Genomic DNA, 24,924 nt, shown 5'->3' with positions numbered 1-24,924 from the left:
TTTAGGGGTTTCAACGTCATTCTGAATCAAAGGGGTGGAAAAACGTTGTAATTACTGAAAATAGGCCTATCTAACTTTATTATTTATCATCATTAAATGCGATTTATTTCAAGCTCTTGTAGAGATTTAGGGTATAATACATTTTCCACAACTAATTATGTCGTTTTCTGATTACTTTGGGAACCAACCATTTTTAATAATTTTGAATATAGGTACCTACTTGTCTATTACGCAGTTATCCAGCTGCTGATATCTTTTTAAAGTAAAGGGATTTCAGTGGGCTTATATTTGGTTAAACGTGTGGCGCAGTTCAGTTGAAGCTGGACTGTGGTGCTAGGGTCCCTGGTTCGAATCCGGGTTCGGGCATGGATATTTTGTAAATGTATAGTGGGTTGGGTTGGTAGAGCAGCCTTGGCTGAAACCCCGCCCACTCAAAAATAAAGGCAAAATAAATAAATAAAATAAATAAATTCTGTTTCTCTATTAATGACGTAGAATTTCTGTAAATGTTATAAACAAAAGAAAATATTCACACAGTAATTTACTGAAAGGACGAAGAAGCGTAATCACATTTGCAAGGTTGAATTTTTTCGGAAATATTAAAACCCAGATGTCTCGTCGTTTAGTTGCAACTAAAGCAAATTAATCAAATTGGGGTTAATTAACTTTTTATTTAACTAATTTTTTGCTTTAGTGCAGAGATGAGATGGGTTTCAGACAAAGAATAATTTTATTGTGGGTTTTTTTTGCTAAGGTTTGGTTGAAATTGTAATTTAGTAGTGTGTAATTAAATGTTTGACATTAATGAACTTCTGACTGATATCCAACTTTAAAGCTCGCTTTGTACTTTAATTTTTTTCGAATCCCCCTCCCGGCGGAGTTGTGCTTATGGGCGGATGTACATACGAAAAGGATATTTTTGCGGTTTTACGGTTATATCTTGTAAAATACTCACAATATCGAATACATTGTCCCATTAAAAGTTTTAGGGCATTAAATTCTGCATGGACCGCCAGAAGTTGAATAAATTTTGCATATATGTGAAGGACGTGTTTACACTATTTTAAACATGGTACCATACCGCTCATTTGTACTAATATTGAAACACCATTCTTCAACAATAAGGGATGATTATAGACCGGGAGGCAGCGTACATAGTAACTAAACCATAAGCGACAAAAAATTCGACAATACAGGCTGAAAGTACGTTGAAAACTAATAATAAAATCACTCGTCTGCCAGTCGTAAGTGGCAGCATTAACTTGGGGCGGCGCTGAATAGGTGACTTCTTTAGGTGATCAACTAAATTACCAAACTATAAGGGTCACGGAAAAGATTTGTATCAAGAAATCCCATTTTTTCCATAGTTTTCAAATATGCTATGGCAGACGATTTCAAGTGCAGCGTTGGTAGCGAAAGACGCCCTCCAATGTAGGGAAAAGCACCCCTGAAGTAAACCATGAGGACCGTATAAAAATTATACATAAAAAATTCCTCTTTTTGTCACTACTTTAAAATATATCCTGGCGATATTAAGTGTAGCTTTAATAGTGGCAGACGTCTTAGAAGTTAAGAAATTTAGGTATAGTAAATCCCAGCGAGTGCGAGCGTGTGAGAGATAAGCGCGCGAGAGATAGCGATAGGATACTGACTACTGAGATCTTTCAAACCATTTGATTCTAAACTTCTGATTCACATAGTTCCATCCACTTCAATCAAACGGATTGTAGAAACTCAGACATTATTCGGTGGCATTCGCCCAAATTGCGATCAACTAAACCATGAGGACCTTACACAAGTCATACATCCGGTAAATGCGTGGGAACCCGGTAACGCATTACCCTGCACGTTACACACATCAACACCCAAATTCACGAACATCTCTCGAAGATTTATGAATTTCTGTGTGTTATTGGAAAAGAGACCTACTTCCATCTATACCTTGATGGTAGCGTCAATTTTACATTTCCCAAAGCAATAACAGCAATATCCATATCGCAAGCGCTAATAATGAATTCGCTACTTGTTGGTAGTTTACCAAGATGGTAAATTATTCGAGAATCTACCTCTTAGTGGCTGCAGCACAATTCAATTTTTACCACATCATCTTCCCTTGTCACAAATTTATAGCACTTATCTTCATATGTGGCAAACACAACTTTCCTTTCAAGTAAAGCGCAACAGGTCTTTTTTGCCTATGAACGGTATAAAAATCTATAAGAGACGCTTTGAGCTATCATTGCGAAGTAGTTTTATGAAATTTGCAGGCTGCTTCTGAGTGGAAAGAGAAATTGAGTAGGATTGTAATCTTTCCTTATTTTGATCCCAACGATCATGTTCTGCGTCCTTCATGAAAGGAGTAACTGTCTGTCAAAAGTAAGATGTACTTCTCTCGCTGACACAGCACAAATCTTGCCGAGGATGTGTTCAGAAAATCGCTCAAAGGTTTACCGGAGATCTTTTAAAAGATGCAAAAAAAATAATCCGTCGATTAAAACAACATTTACAACTGGCGATGGACTAGGAGCACTTGAAGAAATCATACTTCCGAAAAAGTTTCAGCAAAACAAACTTGTCGATTTTAATCATCGACCCATCAATGTTGCGTAGAGACAACGGAACTGGAGTCAGAGGATAGTTTAGAACGAGCTGAAGATCTATCTTCTTTTCTCTTCAAGTTTTCTGTTTCTCAGTCTGAGAAGAATTCAAGAAATACCGACAATCTTATCGCGAAATAAACAATTTATTATTTTCCCTAATTTAATTCGTTTGGTAACTCCAAGCGGTGCGTAAATCTATAGCTATCTCTGTTCGTTGTGCTCTCGCGCGCTTATCTCTCACACGCTCGCACTCGCTGGGATTTACTATACCTAAATTTTTTAACTTCTAAGACGTCTGCCACTATTAAAGCTACACTTAATATCGTCTGCCAGGATATATTTTAAAGTAGTGACAAAAAGAGGAATTTTTTATGTATAATTTTTATACGGTCCTCATGGTTTAGTTCAGGGGTGTTTTTCCCTACATTGGAGGGCGTCTTTCGCTACCAACGCTGCACTTGAAATCGTCTGCCATAGCATATTTGAAAACTATGGAAAAAATGGGATTTCTTGATACAAATCTTTTCCGTGACCCTTATAGTTTGGTAATTTAGTTGATCACCTAAAGAAGTCACCTATTCAGCGCCGCCCCAAGTTAATGCTGCCACTTACGACTGGCAGACGAGTGATTTTATTATTAGTTTTCAACGTACTTTCAGCCTGTATTGTCGAATTTTTTGTCGCTTATGGTTTAGTTACTATGTACGCTGCCTCCCGGTCTATTAATTATATTTCCAAATAACAACATTTATACGTAAAAGTATAGAGAAAAGGGAAGAAAAATTTACAGGCGTTTAATTCTCTTTGGAGCGCTCGGCACCTCAAAGCTCCATATATGCAGTCCAGATCTTGTTCGACAGCTGGTTTGTCAATTGCGGCTGGTTACAGGAAGTTAGTGCAGGAGTTTTCCTTGCAGTAAACATAAACAATTGGGCACTTAATCCCAGCTTTCCGACCAACCACCTGCACACCCCTTTTGTTGCATTTGCAGAAAATTGTGGAAAGAAGGGACTGTGGAGCTGGTACCTTGGACGTAGGAACGGGGTTAAAAGCAAACTATTTGTACAACTTCGATATATGGGAACGAGTGGTCCCAAAATATGCGTCTGGTCTCATTCATTGCAGAATTTAATACTCTAAAACTTTTAATGGGACTATGTTTTGCGTATTATGAGTCTTTTACAAGATCTAAGCCCTTTGTGTAGGCACATTTTTAGCCCTTTCTCGCCCCCCACCTCTTAAACACAGCTCCACCGGGAAGAAGGGTACTAGGGTAGTCATATTGGGCAACAAATGAAGCTATTAAAACAACAAAACCTTTTATAGTGTTACAGGTCCATTTTTAATTTAGTTTTGCGTTATTTATTTTGGTTTTTAGGTTAGGAATTTGTTTATTTTGTTTTGAATTTCATCTCATAGGCGTACCAATTTTCTTAAATTTCTTCTTTTGATTTCTTCGCTTCTTTCGATTCTTGCCCTCTTCTTACAATTTTATTGTATTTACCTTTTCACGCTTTAAACGCTTCTTCTTTCCTTACTGGTTTCACTTTTCTAATTTTCGAAGCTTATGTGTACTCTTTTATTCAATGTTACGCCTCTGATTCGTTTCAGGGCTATCTGTTGGTATTTCGTCTAAACTACGCTATTCTTTCCCGCTCTTTTCAAAAATCTATTCTTCTTTTCCCGCTAACTTTTTATGTTCCTTAATTATTGGTATTACTGTTCGTTTTTTTCAAAATCTTCTACGTTTCGTTTTCCGTTTTCGATAATTGTAATTTTTCTGTAGTGTGCTTGTGAGGTGCGAAATTTTTATAGCCGCTTTTATCCAAAAATTTTTGGGATATTACCCTCTTAAAAGTCACCCTACTCAACAAAAAGGATTTAGTATCCGTCCTTTTAAACCCTATATTGGGGATCAAGAGTAGTGGAGAGGCGCACTTGTGTTTCCGAGTACAATCAATATAAATATTTTAACTCTTGCTCGCCGGATTTCAACCCCTTTTGTAAGTATCCGTGTTGTTCAGTGTCGTTTCTATTTTTTTGTTGCCTTTTTAGGATCCGAGCTTTAATTTACTACCACCCAATTATAGCACCCAAAATATTATATTGTTTCTACATTTAAGGCCCACACCATCTAGTAAGTAGCCTTTTCGTGATAGTTTTGCTTTGTAATTTTAGGTCTTGTTTTAGGGCCTTGTATTTTTCCCCTTCTTATTTATTCTACCTGTACCGTACTGCTTCAAACTCTTCGTCTTCCGTCGTTCGTCGTCCGTCTTCAGTCTTCTCTCGATACCCTCAAATTTTTTTCCATTTGATCCCTTCTACCCTCTCCCGTATCCTTATTTTCCCCACACTTAGCCACTAGTCTACTCACCGAGTCTGCCGAACAACCGCTGGACAACTTCAGGAGCCAGGAAAACAGCTAAGCACCTTCCAATTCACCGTTATTCACATATGATTGCCCGTTAAGTTTAATTTTTAAAAAAACCATTAATTCATTAATTCAGTCATCTTACCATCCGTTTAATTAATTATTTTAGTCTCTTTTGTGTCTTACTGTGAGACGAGATCTCGTTCCGTGATTTTTTTTGCTTTAATTCCCTGTTATCGTTCCACTGCCATTTCTCATTCACCACCATTCGCCCTACAATAAAAATATTCCTATTTCACTACTTTTCTCTATTTTCTCCTCCTTATTTGTCTTGCATTTCCAGATCACCAGGAGCAGGGTTCTAGTTTTTCCTGTACGGCCAAATTAAACAAAAATTAGTGGTGCCTACATTCTCCGAGCAGTTTTTTTCAGTTTCGTCGAACCCCCCCATACCACCGAGAGCAGCTGGAGCCGTAATGCTAGATTCTTCCCTTCCTTCTAAATTTTCTTCGTCACAATAGGAATTACATCCCATTTCGGATTTTAATCCTACTGGCCTAATTAATGAGTCAGTTTGTCGTAACGGTTTAAGACTCGGACTCTCACGGGCTCCGGAATTTCTATGGGGCCGCTGCCACTGTAGGAGGAAAAAATATCTCAAAGATAGTGTAAAACATTCTTTAAAAGGATCATCTCCGAAAAATTCACCCCGAAATAGTCACTTTCGGAACATTCGTCCCGCGTAAGCACTTGGTAAATTTACCCCCGAAATACTCGACCTGGAACTGTCGGCAGATTGCCTCTTAATGAAAATTCGTCCCTGCTAGTACATGCGCTCGCCAAGAACTTCCAACAAAAGGAAAATGTAGATTCAGAAGAAACTTGCTCTCGAAATAAGTTCCCTTCTATTTCTACGACACATTCCCCACGATTCGCCGGATTATTCACTCGCCAGACAAGAATAATGTAACTTTTGAACAGTTTGACCCTGTATGAGAAGTCTTATCCATTGCGACTCAGAACTAAACTTAATGTAGATGTAAAAAATACTGCCCTACATTCTCACCAGGAGGCGAACGGAATTTACCTGGCGTAATTTTTGTTTTGGCAAACATCCCGAACGTGAATTCTCATAGGCGCGATTGCTAGAGCGTAAATGTGAGATTGATCACAGTTTCGATCATGGTATTTGAATTTGAAACAAATGTGCTTTAATTTAAGAACCATTTTTATTGCTTAATTTTGTTTAAACAATCACGTAGTGGTTTTATTGTTTATTTAGAAAGATAAGGTACATTTGGAAATAATGTTTTGTTAAAGTTATCTCATTTAAATTCGGTCGTTGCGATAAGAAATTTGTTATCGCTGCGTAAGCTGATTACTTTGAAGATAACTTGATTTTACCGATAAGATAACACAGGTGTTTAATTTCGAAGTAGAGGAGAGGTGGAAACTGAGAGAGGGGCGGTTGTTTTAAGTAAGCAGAGGAAGACGTGAATCGTGCCTGGTTGGGTGGTGGACAATAAACTGTTGATAAAATTGTTCAATCGATCTCTTGTGCGTGGTACCTGTTTATAAGTCTTTTGCGCTTCTCTTTCTTTCAGTTTATTAATTGATTTTATCATTCCGGTGATATGTTACTTTTCAATTTTAATAATTTGTGATGCCCCAAGGGATGAAATACTCAATTACGCACACACGTTCTCGATTTTAAATAGAAAAATTCATCAAGGGAGTCTGCCTATAATTTTTATAGAAATTATACTCCATTTGTGCGTCCTTGCTTTCTAATTATTTGAGACATTTTGTAGACACTTTGCAAATGCGAGCAATGCGGAAGAATTGACGAATAGTTTAAGACAATTAACCTTATTGTCGGCCGACTCCATGGTAAACTTCAAATCAATTGCCAACAAAGGTTACATTTCAAATACTACCAGTATTAAGCAGCTAATATTTCAGGTGAATTAAAGTAATGCGCCGACATATCTAATTAGTGTTGTAGCTAATCACTCCATGTCAAAAAATATTCGAACGATGCCAGTTTAAGACGGCATACTACGATTGTTGTGAGGGTTTCTTTCCCATTTTCACCGAAAACGGAGTGTGCTACACTTTCAACTCGAGACACTACGAGCGGAAGGTTCCATGGTAAAAGTCTGCGGAAACTAACAAAAGAAGAAAAGTGAGTGTGTTTTAGGAGCAATGAGGAATTGCCACCATTGAATTTGCGAAAAATTCTAGAAACCGACATGAAGTGGTCGCTCAAATTCGAAGTCTTGCAGACCGAGGAGGACATAAAGTTCCCCGTAAGTCGCCTTTATTTTTGTGTTTATAAAATTAGACACGAGTAACGCATGTGTTGTGCAGGGTGCAAATAATCATTTTTAGGTATATATACACGACTCTAACGAAATTCCTGGCTTAGACATGCAACCACAGATCATTTGGAATTTCAAGGTTGACAAAGTCGCGTTCTCGATGAAACAGACTTACACCACCGACGACACGCGACAATTGTCAATCAGACAACGACACTGTATATTTTCGGATGAGGTTAAATTAAAGATCGATCACATGTACACTTACACTGCCTGCACGCGACAGTGCCGAATGGAGAATGCAAAAAAGTTTTGCGGGTGCGTGCCGCACTTTTATGCAGAAATGGGCCAGTTCAGGCATTGTAAAATCAATGAACTTGCTTGTATCGCCGATAATATTAACGATATAAAATCCACCGAGAGATGCCCGTGCAAGTTGGGGTGCTACAACACGGTATATGACGTAGAAAAGTTTATTGTGCATAAGTAAGGGATTTACTATTGTTTATCAATACCTATAGGCACTTAGGATAACGTTCGGTTTACAGCACCGAGGACGGCGAAGACAATAGGAGGAGAGAGTTGGAAGTTGAATTTGTCTCTTGGCCAATGGTTCGTTACAAACGGGAAGTTCTTTTCGGATGGGTCGATTTACTTGGTAATGACCGAATCACTTTTTATGGCTAATCCTTTGCTTATTTCGCTTTTTAGTTGAGATTTTTCATTCTTTTGTTAGAAACCCGCTTTGCACCGCACGTTGTTTGTTTCATAGGCACATTGAACACTAAAATGACATTATTTCAAAATGTGCCTTTTTGCACAGAGTTGGTGGTATTGTGCCTCACATACGAATACTATAATATGCCAATAAGATATAACTGTTTGTATCGGTTATATGTCTCCGTCAAGATTTTGATTATCAGAAAATCGCATCACTTTACTTTTCTCAAACTTTAAATTAGGTATAGACAATTTATATGTATTCTGCATTGAGGATTTAAATCTTTCATGTGTTAATTCGTGATAACTACTACCCTAGGGTCAGTGTCTTTGTCAAGCAATAATTTTACATTGAAAGAATTCGCTAAAGCAATGCACAAAAACCCTTAGGTTAAGTGTCTTTAAAAAACTATTAAAATTTCAAATAGCAAGGCGCACCAAGTAGCTCTGAGTTTTCTTTAAATCGAATCATTCGTTTTTTTCGGTTTCTAATTACATAGAAAATATATAGTTTTCTAATATATTATAGTATTACCATTGAACAAATGCTTATTCAATGGTAGGTAATGTCCAATAATTTTACAACATTTTCATTTGATAAATAACTTTATGACAACTTTTTAGCTGACAAACATTTTGATTTTGATAATTTAAAGGTAAGAAACGTCAAGTTGAAAACGCCGTTAATTCACCCATTTGATACTGTTTCCTTTTTTGTTTAGATTCTGCAGACTTGAAAATAAGGTTTTTCTGCAACTGTCAAAAAAACCTGTCATTTTCTGACGAATTTTATAGCACGAAGTACTAAATGTCTAAACTAAACGATTAATTAATAAGTATTGTTGATCCTAGAAACGTGACCGAAAACGTGAAAACAGTGAAAAAAAGTATTTCGCGCACGGACAAAGTTGTATCTAAACAGCAAATTTGATGCATAATTAGTTCAGTTGTAGAAAAAATGTATATAAAACACTAGCGCGAAGATATATTTCGCGCATTTCACTGATGTTTTAACTCGGCATCGCCTTATCAAAATAGCTTCAGTCTCAATGCACGAAATTACACTGCGCTCTAGTTATACAGTGTGTCCCAGATCGCGTGGGATTGCATGGGTAACTTTGTTATTATTAAAGATACAGAATTGGTTAAATGGGCAATGTTTTGCAGTTTTAGATACTTATTTAAAATTTCCTTTTGGAAATTCAAAATGTCGCATAGGTTCGACGTAAATTCAAACAAACTAAAATTGGTCATTTCCTTTAATGTCTTATATCATTGAAAGTATAAGAGATATAAAAAAAGCTTATATAAAAGTGACTGTCTTTGATACGCTTCATTTAGAATTGATGTCAAAAAAAAATTCAAGATGGCTACCTTTGAGGAACATTTACCAACTTCCTAAAGTTAAATAGGCGCTATATCGGATTTTTAGATTACATGATAGATTTTTTGATTCTCTTTTCAACAAGCCATCATAACATAAGATTGAAAATAAGATACCAGATATATCAACGGTTTTTATATTTTAATCAAGTAGGCTGTGATGAATTAAAAAAAACAAAACAAAATCTATTCGAGCCAACAAAACAATGTAAATAATTATTACATCAGATGTTTAAAAAAACAGGGGCGCACTCATGAGAAGGGGGTTTGGGCATTAAAACTCCCTCCAAAATTTTATATCTAGTAGTCCTAGAAAAATTTTGATTTTAATAACATCACTTATTGACTATCTTATTATCCATACTTACATACCTAAAAATGGTGGTATAACTACAAACTATCCCCTCGAAAAAGTGTCATGCCATTATCCAGTTTAACACATTTCAAGACACTTTGCTTTATTTTACACAATGTATTACCATTGATGCATTGTCCCAGGTCACATTTTGTAGGTGAGTAGGGCGGTTTATCCGCAAGAATATCGAAACTAACAGTTTTACCAGTCCGAGTATATGGACAGATGAATCTTATTTTTCTAACTGCGGAGTGTTCAAATCGACATAATGAACAAGTACTCGTCACAGGAAAACCTACATGTTGTAGTTTCACGCCGAAATCAAATAATATTTGTTTAAATTAATGTATTTTATGGCAATTCTCCAATAAACTTCCTTAAAGGATTTTTCTCGACAACGTATGTTTCGAAGATAGGGTTGGTTTATGCTACCTACCAACAAGCTGGCTGCTCAGGTCACAATTCACGAATTATGTACAGTACATTAAATTATAAAAGTAAGTACTTAATTAAAAAATAAAAGTAAAGTGGAACTAGCTACCACTACAATAATAATAATAATCATCAATGGCAACACGTTATGCCTAAACTAAACTGTCTTGAAGTGTGTTTCACTAATAATGGCCAGTATTTTAAACATCTGGTGTAATTATTTTCATTGTTTTGTTGCCTCGAATAGATTTTGTTTTGTTTTTTTTATTCGTCACAGATTACTTAATTAAAATACAAAAACCGTTAATATAACTGGTATCTTATTTTCAATCTTATGTTATAATAGCTCGTTGAAAAGAGAATTAAATAATCTATCAAGTAATCTAAAAATCCAATATGGCGCCCATTCAACTTTAGGAAGTTGGTAAATGTTCCTCAAAAGTGGCCATCTTGAATTTTTTTGTTGACATCAATTCTAAATTAAGCGTATCAAAGACAGTCACTTTTATATAAAATTTTTTTTATATCTCTCATACTTTCGATGATATAAGACATTCAAGGAAATGACCAATTTTAGTTTTTTTTAATTTACGTCGAACCTATGCGACATTTTGAATTTCCATAAGGAAATTTTAAATAAGCATCCAAAACTGCAAAACATTGCCCATTTAACCAATTCTCTATCTTTAATAATAACAAAGTTACCCATGCAATCCCACGCGATCTGGGACACACTGTATAAACTACTTTCGTCTCTAAAAAGGTCGAAGAAAATATGATTTTCCTCTCTAGTGAGGAAAGTGAAAAACAATTGCTGCGTTAATGTTAATATGACATTTAAAATTGCAACATACCCGTATCTAGCTTGGTATGTGTCAAACTTCCTTATTGTATACGATAATTTTTCAATTTTGATTGTAGTTTCAGAAAAAAATTATGTGTAAAACTTGAGAAGAAAGTGTCGCATTTCTATTCGTTGACAGTTTTTCTCGTCTAATTGCTAGGCAACAGATTTTCATTACCTTAACAACCCAAATTTACTCTGTAACATACAAACCTCTTGTGCAATTATAAGTGAAAATCGCAGGAATAATCTCCTTCGCACTTACAAAAAACTGCTGAGATCCTGCAATTTCTCACATGAATTTAGTATTTACTATTAATTGAAAAGTTCGTTAAAAATTTTGGCAATCTTCAAGGTTTCAGAACATCATACATTTTTTTTCAATCACACTCTTCTTGCATATACTACAAAATCCTAAAAATCGTTATAGAACTTTCTTATCGTCTTGTTGAAGTATAAGTAACAAACCGTATTGCAATGAAAAAAAAACGCAAAAATCGCTATACGCACAAGTACGATTTTCAATTTTCTGGCCGATTTGGATTCTACAGGTCAAAATCTAAAAGAATGGCCGATATAGGTGAAGATCGCTTCTTGGAATCACTTTGTAATCTTCAGAGTCTTGGTAGAATCTTCCCATAATTTTAAAACAGCCATGTCCCTTATTGTATTTCTTTTAATACTCGTACAATAGGGGACGCAACTTCGGCTTCGGCAGCCGCCTCGCCTCGACTAGCCAATTTATACAATAGAGACATACTACTTGAATTAAATGAATAAACAGCTAAAATCTTCTCACTATATGTCTTTTCAGAATCCTTTGTTACGTTTTTAGAATCCTCAAAACCTCTACATCCTTTTGAACCATTATAATCCTTAAAATATTAGTAGAAACGTATAAAAATCCCTCGAAAAATCCTCATAACATCTTAACATGGTAAAATATTTTTAGAACTTTCCTTACAATCTTTAGAACTTTCAGATATTTGGAATTTTTAGAATGTCATTAGGATCTCGACGGAATCTTGATTGAATTTCCACAAACATTTCTCAGAATCTTTGGAACTTTTATAATCTTCAGAAATATTAGACTCGCCTATAAGCTTGACTAGAATAAGTATGCCCACACCATGACTTAATAACTATTATTATTATAAAATCCTTATAATGGCCATACAATCTTACAATCTTTTTGGAGTCGTATTGAATTCTTCTCAGATCCTTAGTATCATCGTAGGATTTTAAAATTCTCATATAATCTTTGACTATCTGTGTAATCTAGAATCGCTTCAGACCTCTTTTACATGTTTTTAGATTTCATATCAAATCTTCTATATAGTGCGGGGGTTATAGGTTTCAACCTTGCATTTTGTGATAACTTTATAAAACTTTCAGAGGATATTCTAGACACCCTAAGGTTCAATTTCAGCTATGCCGCCACCCCCGCAACCCCGGACGGCACTTGCTATAGCGGGTTTCTTAAGTGCAAGGTAGCATTTCAATACCCGCCCATAAAAACTTTAAGCAATTGCGCATTATGCCATTACCATCCATATTCATTTTCGTGACACTATTGGAAATTCATAAAAATAAAGCTAAATTTGTTACAAACGACCTTGCTCACTCTTACAATACCCGTGGAGCAAAAAATATTAGGACACCATATTGCAGATTAGAGATATCAAAAAAAAATAGTCTACGTGTAGAGTTTTACAATATTCTTCCCGAATCTACAAAAGCGCTTAACTACATTAATTTTAAAAAGAATGTTAAGAAGCACATGCTTGAACATTGTTTCTCCTCCGTGCGCGAATATTTAAACACTAAGATGACTGTTTGTTCCTAGATGTTAGATGTTTTACGTTTAGTTAGTCACATATTATATTGTTTGGTCCATCGGTAATTTTATTGTGTATTTTATATTATGTTTGTATGTAGAACTGGACGTGTCGTAAACCAGATGGTATAGCATGACGAATAAATATTATTATTATTATTAAATGGGTCAAAAATGTATATCCAGGGTTTGTTTTGTACAGAGTGAGCAACAAAGATTGAAGCGTGCCGCTTCAGCTAAATTGGCAATGTGCCGCTCATAGCATATGCTGATTTGATACAAGATACGAAATACGAATAGACGCACGTCACTGTGACAGCGCAGAACGTCATTTTCGTATACAACTCCATACAAAGAAGGTAGTTTTGATATTAATCGGAACAAGCGGTGATGACGCACGCTTCAATCATTGTTGCTCACACTGTACTTTCTTACATCTAGGAAGGTTGAAGGGAATTGTCAAATACCCAGGGAGAATTTATGTAGGGTATTTTACGTGGTTTACCTATTTTTAAGGCGCTTTTAACAGTGCGGGCAGTAAAATCGTGACGGAGACCTCTTTTGGTTGCTCTATTGAATATTATATAGTTAACTATGCTCTAAAGTATTTATTGAGACATTAAAATGCTGAAAGGAAAGTTAACGATAACTATGACACTAAAATTATTGAACCCTATCTTGAGAACACTCGCCTCCGCAGGCGCACAATTCGGTGCAGGGCATGTCGGACTTGGCACAGCTGCATATTTGTGTGCAACCTTTCTTAAGAAAGGCGGTAAGTAGGCGAATAGATGAATTTACAATTGAATCCATATTCAACAAACAAACTTAATCTACATACATTCGCAGGACATGTATGGGGACATTGCCTCCTGGCGCAACAGCAACTTCCGGATCCATGTGATTAGGGTTGGAGAAACTGAGTGAAGATCAAGAATGGGAGCCTGTCTGGACTTTAAAACCTCCAGTTCCAGAAGCTTTTGTAATCTTAGTAAAATGTGGATGTAAGAAAGGTTGCACACAAAGGTGCAGCGTTGTCAAGTCCGATGTGACCTGCACCGATATGTGCTACTGCAGAGGCGAGTGTTCTCAAGATAGGGCTCAATAATTTTAGTGCCGTAGATATTGTTAACTTTCCTTTCAGCATTGTAATGTCTCAATAAATACTTTAGAGCATAGTATAATATTCAATAGAGCGGCCAAAAGAGGTCTCCGTCACGATTTTACTGTCCGCACTAGGGAATGCAAAACCGGGATTGCGGGATCCCACAGCATTTTTGCGGGATTAATCCCTCACATAAATGGAGCGGGATCCCGCGGGATTTGCGGGAATGAGGAATTTGTCGACCAAGGGGACGACTCTGTTTACTTTGTTAATGAAACTGATAACGGCGATGATTTTTGAGGCACTTTAGAAGACTTTTTGTGCTTTACAGATAAGGTTTTTTTGAGTTCTAAGTTAGGCTGAAGGTACTTTTTTGTTAAATATTGTGATAATTAGCGATTTATTTTAATACAGAAGTTAACCGCACAGAATTGCTTATTTGCCAATTTATTTAAAGTTTTGCGAGATCCCACAAATTCCGGGATCCCGCGGGATTAACATCTAACAATCCCGCAAATACCGGGATTGAGATTTTGCTGCGGGATTGCATTCCCTACTAGAAACCAATTTCGAAAGAAAATTCAAAGGGCTGTAACTTTTGAACTAGTAGCCCAATCTTGGAACAGTTTGAAATTATGAATTCTACAGGCCACATTCTATAAGAAAAGTTTTTTTCCGTGTCGAACTGAGACAATTTTTTTTGAGGGCCTCAAAAGAAGGCAGTGTAACCTTCCTTTTTTACCAAAAATCGACTGCACCAAAATTTCTCGGGAAAACACTTTTTCTTATTAATTTTGGTGCGTAGAATCCAAAACAATTCCTACTTTTTCGATCAGACTTCTCGATCAAAAGTTATAGACTAGAAACCAATTTCGAAAGAAAATTCAAAGGGCTGTAACTTTTGAACTAGTAGCCCAATCTTGGAACTGTTTGAAATTATGGATTCTACAGGCCACATTCTATAAGAAAAATTTTTTCCGGGTCGATCTGAGACAATTTTTTTGAGGGCCTCAAAAAAAGGCAGTGTATAACCTTCCTTTTTTACCAAAAATCGACTGCACCAAAATTTCTCGGAAAAACACTTTTTCTTATTAATTTTGGTGCGTAGAATCCAAAACAATTCGTACTTTTTCGATCAGACTTCTCGATCAAAAGTTATAGACTAGAAACCAATTTCGAAAGAAAATTCAAAGGGCTGTAACTTTTGAACTAGTAGCCCAATCTTGGAACTGTTTGAAATTATGAATTCTACAGGCCACATTCTATAAGAAAATTTTTTTCCGGGTCGATCTGAGACAATTTTTTTTCGGGGCTCAAAAAAAGGCAGTGTATAACCTTCCTTTTTTACCAAAAATCGACTGCACCAAAATTTCTCGGGAAAACACTTTTTCTTATTAATTTTGGTGCCTAGAATCCAAAACAATTCGTACTTTTTCGATCAGACTTCTCAATAAAAAGTTATAGACTAGAAACCAATTTCCATCTTACCTTTAATGAAGAAATTGCCAGCATAGGAATAGAGCTTCCAGCAATTCACTATAAAACAAAGAAAAAAACACTCGGTTTGAAATGACGATGGCTTGAGGAGCCAAAACATATTTGTCTTCCGATCCACGATCGACTGCGTTAATTAACGTGTTGCAATCCGAAATCAATTCAGTACTCATTAATGGCCTTCAAAACTCAAAGAAAATTAACATTGGTGTAATCTCGAAGAACACAAATTGATTCATTACGGGGATTCAAAGAAAAATTAACATAAATGACCCATCGACGCTGTTTGTGCTGTAGGTCTCCCATAAGGTGCTGACTTCAAAATTACTTCAACACTCTTAAGGATGCACCAATAATAATTCGCCACTACCTAATAAGATATATACTTATTATCGAGATAGAAGGGTGTACAAGGAGTATTTCTTTCCTTAAAAAGCAAAAATCTATTTAATATAATACGTTTTCCGTTCTCAAAATAAATATATGCACTGACCTCTACATAACAATATTGTAACAAACCATTAATACCTTCGCCACTGCCATTTTTTACTATACTTAACTTTAAAAGTCCTTTTTCTTAATCTCATTACTTATATTCCCCAGTTATCTGTCATTATACTAATCTCAAATATATTAATGACAAAACTTCATGTCCGGAGAGTCTTTTAACCTTTTTATTTTTTTATATTTGGAGCATGAACTTTTAAATTAATTCCCACGTGAGAATAAATTCCAATTAAATTTAATAACATAAAGAGAAATTTATTTGAACATTTCACATTCTTTGATAAACTAACATCCTCTTTGTTGCAATTTGCAACGTGAATACTCGTAAATTAAAGTACTCGGCCCCAGAGCAGCCTCGTACTTCAATATTTCCTCGCTAGTAATGTGTCACTTTCGTGACTTTTATGTAAATAACCATGTTTCAATAACGAACTGGAACAAGCCTCTCCCGAAAAATGTATTTTCCACATTTTCAAACTTGTTGAGCCGCTAATACTTACCTATACAGTGGGGTTTAGTATACTGTGAAGTAGATTGATGCTTCACCGCATATTGGTTTATATGCATACAATCCTAAAACATGTTGCGTAAGAAAAATCGCAGCCAGAAATTCGCAGAAAAGGGATTTTCACCAAGAGACCGATAATTAACCAAATTATCACTTATTAGCTCATTCCTTGTTCCACGTTTCATTAAATTAATGAAAGCTGTATTTGACTTATTAGCCTCGCGTTACAAGTCTTTCTAGGTATATTCAGGTTACACTCGGATGTGAAATGGCAGAAGTAATTAGTTTAAATCACAAAGAGTCACGAGAAACAGTTTAGGAAACGTTTGTTATTTCCGTTAAAGAATAGTATTTATGGATCCAAAGAAAGTTGATGTTTTCGGCGCCTTATGCGAGCACAAATTTTCTTCTTTATTAAACCACATTCTGTGTTAACTAGAAACGCAATTTTACGCACGTGCCGTACAAAAACATAAATAATTGTTATTAATAGTAGAAAGTTCGCACAAGCTGTTTTACCTAGTCGAGTGTGATTTAATTATAATATAATTAATAAACGTTTCAGTGTCTTTCGGCGGCATCGCGGGGCTCTTCTTGGGCTTCAGTTTATTATCCGGCGTTGAACTTATTTACTACTTCACCATGCGAGCTTGCTGCATGATTTACCGTGAGCCGAGAGAATTAGAAAGACTTCAGAGACAAGAGATAGTTAAACCCAAGCCTAATTATGATTTAAGCTTAATCCCTTACTTTGTAAAACCGCCATCGCCTAGTAGCGGAATCGGCATTGTGGCCGGAAACCACTATGGCAATAATTTGAAGCTGTACACAAAGCAGGTAGGATAATCTTAATATTGGCAAAGAAATTAAATCTTTTCCAGAAGGTTCAGCCTATCAAGAGGGAAAGCATTAAGAAACCGGGAAAAGGTATCCAGGCGCCTTTCGGCATTGAATTTCTACCGTAAACTTCTAAATGAATTTATTGACAAAAGTTTAAGTACAAGTTGTTAAATTGTGTGTGTAATTCATACTTCTTCGCTATTTACAATCTAGAAACAGAAGGAGCTAATTAACTATCAAGCTGTCTAAAGAACATAGATCCCTCTCACTTCTTGTAGGTACGGCATAATCAGTTCATTGTACTTGGACAGTACTTCATTCAGTATAAGTAATATAAAACTAGGCAAAATTAATATTATTAGGAAGTCTAGCGTCGTTTGTTTAAATAGAAATTGCACGGGTAATTATTAGATTTTTCGCAAACCACGCACATCTTGAGATTCCACGAAACAGGGTTTCAACCTATCATCGGTAAGTATACCAACTTCAGGAAAATACTTGGCACCGCTGTCAGAGATTCCTCATTTTACTTATCGGTAGCGTTAGGATTAGTGTAGCTGAAACCTTGAAATTGGCTTTGATCCATGGACTGCAGGATGTTCTTATCGATCGGCGTTAGTTTGGCCTTTTCGACGGTGAAGTTTTTGTCGAAGTACTGCGTGTCGAGTGGATGAAGCTGGAACAGAAGGATGAGGGGACGTGTTCGAGTTGAGCGATGGGATACACTTACCAGTTTCGGTTTGAAGGGCGGATCGAGCAATCGCGCTTCAAGTCGTTCCCAACTGATTGGTTTGAAGAATGGTTGGTCTTGGATGTCGCCGGATGGACACATTTTGTTACCTAGTCTCTTGTTCGCATCTTTTTCTAACAGCTGCAAGAAAAATAGGTGGTTTATTAGTACATACTAAACTGTCACATGTAAATGTTACACATTGGTTTCAATAAACTAAGTAGTTGAAACTTCGTTAATGGCAAATCGCAATCCTAATACTTATAGTTACTATCGTCAACTACAGACAGTAGGTTAGGTATCTACCTACATTTACCACTCAAGCTTTCCCTATCTCCCTACCCCCGTTACCCGTGTAGGGGCGGGAAAGAATAACCCTACCGCAGAGGGCACTGCGTGTCGTAAGAGGCGACTAAACAAATGCATCTCGGATTCATTCCCGAGTGATTGAAGGGTGGAGTGTTTGATGTTTTCAAATACCTCATTCGTTCGACTAGTGAAGGGAACGTGAAGGAAGGGCGTTTGCAGAGATTTATTAAGTCTCGTATCCGCGACTTTTCCTTAACAACCGATCACGGCTGGGTACGATACAATCACAGTTATCTTTTCCTACTGAACGAAACTTGTAACTTTGTACCCATATTATGAAATCATAAACATTTCCAATGTTAAAAACAATGGTTCCGCGATACTGTTGACAATTGACACTTGATATTCGAAAGTATTTTAACGCATCCTATATCCTATATGTAAGCCACTATTATAGGCGCTTTGTTTGTCTGTCTGTCCGGCGGGCAATATCATAATTTTGTTTGGGTAGGATCCATAACTGCCATTTTTTGTGACAAATTCAAACTATAATGTAGCGTCCCAAAACGCATGGAAAATTGCTATTCTGTCTTTTTAATCACAATGAAAGTACTCAACTTTTTGATTTCTGATATCATTTAGACAAGAAGAAGTAGAAATACTTTTTTGAATTATAGACAGAAATGAAAGCATGATTTGACTGATCAGAATAAAGGTGCTAGTTAAGTGGCCAAATCGAAAAACGACTCTGTTTCTTAGTTCTAACGGCATTTTATGAGCCATTTTGGCCACATGGTTTTTTAGATGTAAAAAAATGTGCTGAATCCGATTCTGGATGTTGCCAGGCCGAATTTTGCACTAGTTCACAAATACAGCACGATGGCGCCACTATCTATTGTATTGTGTACTATTTAGTATTAAATTGTTTTCCATAATTTATTACTTATATATACGTAAGAGTTGGTTAATTAACTTCATAGCTAGTTCGGAAAATGTAGGAAAATATATCCTGTGGTGATATACAGAGTGTCCCAAAAAAGCTGTGAATTAATTTAAATTAGGGTTTTACATTTTCCTCGGCAAATTTTGTTTGTTATTAAATTTAGTGCTTTTTAATAACCTATTTAAGTTTTTTCCAACTATATATATTTGTACTATTGTATTGTGTACTATTTAGTATTAAATTGTTTTCCATAATTTATTACTTATATATACGTAAGAGTTGGTTAATTAACTTCATAGCTAGTTCGGAAAATGTAGGAAAATATATCCTGTGGTGATATACAGAGTGTCCCAAAAAAGCTGTGAATTAATTTAAATTAGGGTTTTACATTTTCCTCGGCAAATTTTGTTTGTTATTAAATTTAGTGCTTTTTAATAACCGTTGGTAAATATTTAAGTTTTTTCCAACTATATATATAAATAAAAATTGCGTATTTTTTCCAATGAATTCAAATCTGCAATTAAAAAAACAAAACCATATCGCATTTTTCAGATGATAACAAAAATGTGACTTTGATATGGAACACCCTGTGTATTATTACATAATATGACAGGTTATTAAATTCTTTATAAAACCATATAGCAAAAATATTTTAAATACCCAACGTTTTCAAATTATTGACGATCTCCTAGGACCTAGAGAGTTTATAATTTTGCGGTGCCTATCCATCTGTCCCGAGATCTGTTCATTAGCACGATTCCTCGAAAACGAATAGACCGCCGATTATGATGAAATTTTGCATTTGGATTCTTTATTAGAGTTATAGATCGGAGTTCGTGAATTGGCAATGTACGTAAAAAAATAAAGATGGCCCTTTTGACATCTCCGTTAGTTATAAACCGAATTGCATGAAATTCAATATGGGCATAGTCGAGGGCATAGTTTTAGCCATATAATACGCAACGCCAAAAGTTGGACCTAATCAATTTTACATTCACAGTGCCCTTTTTGAATTGCAAACTTTTTTATTTATGAAAGTATTTAAATAAAACTTGATACATAGGCACTTGGAATAAAAGCAAATCTAACACCAGGTTCAAAATTTGGTTTTTCACATGCTGTAGCCACTACCTATAGTAGTATTTCAAGTAGTATTAACACAGACTAGTATATGTTGTCTGTGGTATTAAATGGCATTAAATGTAAATTAATTACATTAAGATAGCATTAACCACATTAAATTACATTAACTGAATTAACTTGAAATTAACTGCATTTACAGAATATATTAACTACATTAAAAGTTAATTTTGATTCATTAAGTACTATTTGTACACCGAATTAACTAGGTGGTTTACCCCTCGGTTCCCACCGACACAGTGCAGCGGCGCCACTTGCTACACTCGAATTGTTTATTTACCGCCCGCCAAGATACAGACTTTATATACAAAAAATATGATTACATTTTTGGGAGTAATGTTCAGAAGTAACTTATTTAGAAAACTGTCGGTTTACTTTTTCCATAAATCGTCTTGATTGAGAGCAAAACAATAAAACAGGTTAGCGCAATAATCGGTGCAAAATATCTAATCTTTAAACAGCCGGTATTCAGTTGCTATAAACTTTTTTAAAAAAATATTCCGAACATTTTGTAGATAAAGGTCTAAATTTATAAAATATAACATTTATATATTATTAATATAAAATTTTATTTTTCAAAAACAACTTGAGTTTTTTAGGCGGGCGCTCTTATGGAAATTTACATTTCCAGTGGGTGCAGTAGGTACCGAAGGGCGTAGAGTTGCATCTTCTCATGATGCTGTAGCCGGGGACATTTTGTACCATACATATTGTTTCGCAAATGCGATAAGGGACACTGAAGAATCGAATGATCAGACTAGTCCTCCTAAAAACTTGGCTTTAAATAAAATATGCTATGAACTAAAAGTGCACAAATATCTACAAGTGTCTTGGCGACTGCTTCAATCGTAAAAAAAATGAGCAGAATCATGAAGAAATTTAAGTTCCGTTAAAATTTTTGAACGAAATATAGGTAATACATTTACCGTCAGAATTATCTCTATATTGTTACCGTGTTGTCTGTACAATGTACCCAATATATAAGTTTTGCAATTTTCTGTGCCTCCTGTAGGTATGTTTTTTTAACACCTCAATCCGAAAAACTATGTAAAATGCGTCTGGCATAAAAATTTATATATTTGGCCGCCATATTGGCCGCCATTTTGAAATCAGCCAAAAATCAGCTTGGCAACATCCGAATTCGGGTTCAGCAGACATTTTTACCCTTATAAACGCACGTTTCCAAAATGGCTCATTAAATGCCGTTAGACTTGCGATTTATTAATTATGGCCACCCAACTATGCCGAAGCTGAGAAGTAAATTTAAATCCAATTCGGATGAAGTGTCCGGCATATAGACAGATAAACAGATAAGTTAAACGCTATTCCTGAACTTTCCAAATTATACTTACCAATAAAATTATAGAATTTGCTTCAGTACTCAAGTATCTAGGAATTAGCGGTTTCTCGTTGCAAATCGACCAAAATAGTTCATCCTCATCACATCCGCTGAAGGGCGACTGTCCAATTAGCATCTCGTATAAAAGTACGCCGTACGACCACCAGTCCACGCACTGATTGTAATGCTGCCCTTTAATAATCTACGAATAATTAATTATTATCGATTAAAGAATATAGAAAACTTACTTCGGGGGCCATGTAATCCGGTGTGCCACAGAAAGTGTCTGCCATCCTGTCCAAGAATATTTGCAATTTGCACATTCCAAAATCGGCTATTCGAACATGCCCGTCAAAATCGAGTAGAATGTTGTCGAGCTTTAGGTCTCTGTAACAAATTCGTATTTGAGGACTCTTAAAAAGCGACCGAATTTACTATTCTGCGATTGTGGGGTAAATTTGAAATGCGCGCACTTGACTTGGGTGAAAAAGGGTAAAACACTCCCACTATTTTAATTTTCAAAGCGCTTTTACATGCAAAACAACATGAATTTCTCAGTTCTGAGGAATTATAGCTTAAACATAAAGAAATGTTTTCCCCAAACGAAACTGCGATGAAAACCTAATTATAAGAGTTTGTACGATTTTCACAAGCTTTATGTCATTGATTTCTAGCTTTGCTAATAATTAATAAAGATTGGCGGTTTCAGTTCAATGCATTTATTGAATTGTACCTAATTAGGATTTTTTGCATACGAAAGTAACGTCTAGATGCGTAATTATAGGTCTGACAGATTTCTTTACAAGTGTAGAGGTACCTACGACTCATAATTATTCGCAATTTTCGAACCAATTTTTTATGAAGTAAAAAGAACAAGAGGCATGTTTTAAATCACCCTCGATCGATTCCTTAAGCAAAGGAATCGCTGCTTTTAGAAAGCATCCACTTTTTGACACTGATCAGTAGGTAGATGACTGATGATTACCTATGTGTATAATTGTCAACGTATGGTCGAGCCTTATTATGATGGAAACGAATTTTTATGCGCACTTTTCGTCTTAATGCTCAAGTTGAGCTGCTAAACTTCACTGTTGATGCTCATCATATTATTAACCTTTCTAATATCAAATGATCTTCCAATTTATGATTCTGTTTTTTTACTCACCATACCACCAGGGACACTTAAGTCCACACAAACGTAAAAATTCTATCTGCCAGTGATTTGTAGTTACAGACCATGATTTGTTTTAAAAATTACTTTATGAAGAACAATGTAAATAACTTGAAAACCACCAATTTTAGGGATAGGACAATGTCATATCAATCGAATCGAAATTTTCTCTAGAATTACTACCTGAAATTAAAAAAAGGGACATTCCAATTGAAAAAAACCAGTTGATCTTTTAAAAAAAACTAAAAACATTGTGAATATCCGTGAAAAATCATTCGAATAACCAGCATTTTTATTTACCCAAAATGTTATTGTTTTACGTCTAATAGTCACTAAGATATACAAAGCTTCAAAGCCCCCGCTTTAACTGTCAATTTTTTTCTTCAAATACAAATAAATATCTCTAAAACAGAGATGGTCATAGATATTGTCTGGTAAACTGACATTAATTTTCAAACAAGAATCTAAATGTGAAATAAAAACTGAGGGAATGCTGAGGGTTTCCAATTAATATAAGGAACTGGATACCTACTTCCGGTTGGAAGTATTAGAAAACTGTCATTATTTTAAAAAAAAGAGTAGTTTGTGGTCGAGAACCTTTGTGTGTACATTTTTTAAACGTATCTTTTCTACTTTCCTACAATGCTAATATTGTCCCTGACCCTGTATAGTGTTGTACTGACTATACTGAGATCTTTTGATATTTTACTCTCAATTTTTTGAACGTCATATTTGCTGTTGGGATCAAATACTTTCGCCGAACATCTTTCTAATGGCATAATCTAGAAACTTACAAAATACAAATATCAAAAATCAACTAAATTTCGTACATCAGTGAATTGCTGGTTCAAATTTGGGTTCAGGAATAGGAGAACTTAAAAATGTAGAAATAAAATAAAATATTTTTTAGCTGATTCAGTATTATGGTAAGGATTGGGATATTTTCAAAAATGTTGTAATTTTAACAACTTGACGAGTGCTTCATTTAGTAGATTAAAATGATTCACTTTGCTTGAAATATGTTATCGCGAACGTAGGTTTCCAAAAATGTAATACAAAATCGAATAAAACAAGTTTCCATTGGCCGGGGTCATCAGTGTTATCGGAGAAACGGTGTCGTCACTCGCAAAAGATTACATTTTACCTGTTTCTTAAAGGTAGTTTGTGTTTCGCGTTCAAATCGGGTGGTGCGTTTTGATCATAGATTTTGGTATGCGTACTAAAAAAACACCAAGGGTGAGTTTTTTCATTAAACTTAGTACTACTTTGCTTGTTTACTTGTAAACCGACAACTATTTGATTTGGTCTAATTAACGGGACGAATAATTAACCTTTCAATTCGCGGTGACTCAAATTACAAATCTTAGAATTTTGATATACAGGGTCCCAAGAGTTGTACAGGATTATTTTGCGCGCCATGAATTTCATTTCAGCAATGCAATACTTTGCATAAGATCTTATGAAAAACATTGCCAGGTTTATTTCGACATGGCACTCTAGATACCCATCATGATCGCTTGTTGATTAGTTGAAACAATTGACTGCGCCCTTATCCAATAAATTAAAAACATTCAACTGCGTTCTCAATTTGTCATCATCAAAACTTCAAAACGTTGGCTTTATGATGAGTCATTTTTGTTTTATTGTTGAACATTTTAAACCGCCATCAAATTAATACTTGAAATGAATAATCCACTTCACAACTTTTGCTTATCAGATATAACAATAAGAGGGAGGGGTGCAAAGTTCCTCCAATGATTTAAGCATATTAAAGAAATACAACAGCGAAACAAAACAAATTTCACATAAATAATTAAAATTAAATTTTAGACGCCGTTTTCGGAAAAATTCCTCTCTAATATCGTGCTAGCGCCTAAAACTTTAAATTACGTTATAGGAAAAATGACACATTTTAGAATACCCTTCCTTCTCTCTGTGGGCGGTAATTTTTTGCGCATTTTTCTAAATGTTGATG

At 35.4% G+C, this 24,924-nt stretch overlaps 2 protein-coding genes across 2 annotated transcripts in view; one reads left to right on the top strand and one right to left on the bottom strand.

The window, feature by feature from the left end:
* Positions 1 to 17,656, top strand: part of LOC116169437 (sodium channel protein Nach-like) — an 85,556-nt gene extending 67,900 nt beyond the window's left edge. Inside the window, exons 4-10 of the mRNA XM_031485521.1 lie at positions 6,783 to 6,933; positions 6,977 to 7,122; positions 7,172 to 7,280; positions 7,363 to 7,778; positions 7,841 to 7,950; positions 17,043 to 17,314; positions 17,359 to 17,656. Of these exons, the coding sequence (XP_031341381.1) occupies positions 6,783 to 6,933; positions 6,977 to 7,122; positions 7,172 to 7,280; positions 7,363 to 7,778; positions 7,841 to 7,950; positions 17,043 to 17,314; positions 17,359 to 17,442 (1,288 nt within the window). The 3' untranslated portion in view covers positions 17,443 to 17,656. The remainder of the gene's footprint in view (positions 1 to 6,782; positions 6,934 to 6,976; positions 7,123 to 7,171; positions 7,281 to 7,362; positions 7,779 to 7,840; positions 7,951 to 17,042; positions 17,315 to 17,358) is intronic.
* On the bottom strand, positions 17,632 to 23,728 carry LOC116168999 (putative protein kinase C delta type homolog). The gene is made up of 5 exons (XM_031485031.1): positions 23,633 to 23,728; positions 22,027 to 22,191; positions 21,792 to 21,980; positions 18,048 to 18,188; positions 17,632 to 17,993 (listed from the first exon to the last, which is right to left on the bottom strand). Exons 1-5 carry the CDS (start codon positions 23,726 to 23,728, stop codon positions 17,844 to 17,846), a joined length of 741 nt encoding a protein of 246 aa, XP_031340891.1. The 3' UTR covers positions 17,632 to 17,843.
* Positions 23,729 to 24,924: the final 1,196 nt, after the last annotated feature.

Source organism: Photinus pyralis, unplaced genomic scaffold, assembly GCF_008802855.1.
Source record: "Photinus pyralis isolate 1611_PpyrPB1 unplaced genomic scaffold, Ppyr1.3 Ppyr1.4_LG4, whole genome shotgun sequence".
Classification (NCBI taxonomy): Eukaryota; Metazoa; Arthropoda; class Insecta; order Coleoptera; family Lampyridae; genus Photinus; species Photinus pyralis.
The sequence above is the reverse complement of the archived record's forward strand: the minus strand, read 5'-3'. Positions and strand labels throughout refer to the sequence as shown.

Excerpts from the sequence above, each read along its gene's own strand:
- LOC116168999 (XM_031485031.1), bottom strand. The coding sequence starts at position 23,728 with ATGCCATTAGAAAGATGTTCGGCGAAAGTATTTGATCCCAACAGCAAA. Across the intron at positions 22,192-23,632 it reads TATCAAAAGATCTCAGTATA|AGTCCTCAAATACGAATTTG; the intron begins GTCAGTACAACA and ends TCGCTTTTTAAG. Across the intron at positions 21,981-22,026 it reads CGGATTACATGGCCCCCGAA|ATTATTAAAGGGCAGCATTA; the intron begins GTAAGTTTTCTA and ends AATTATTCGTAG.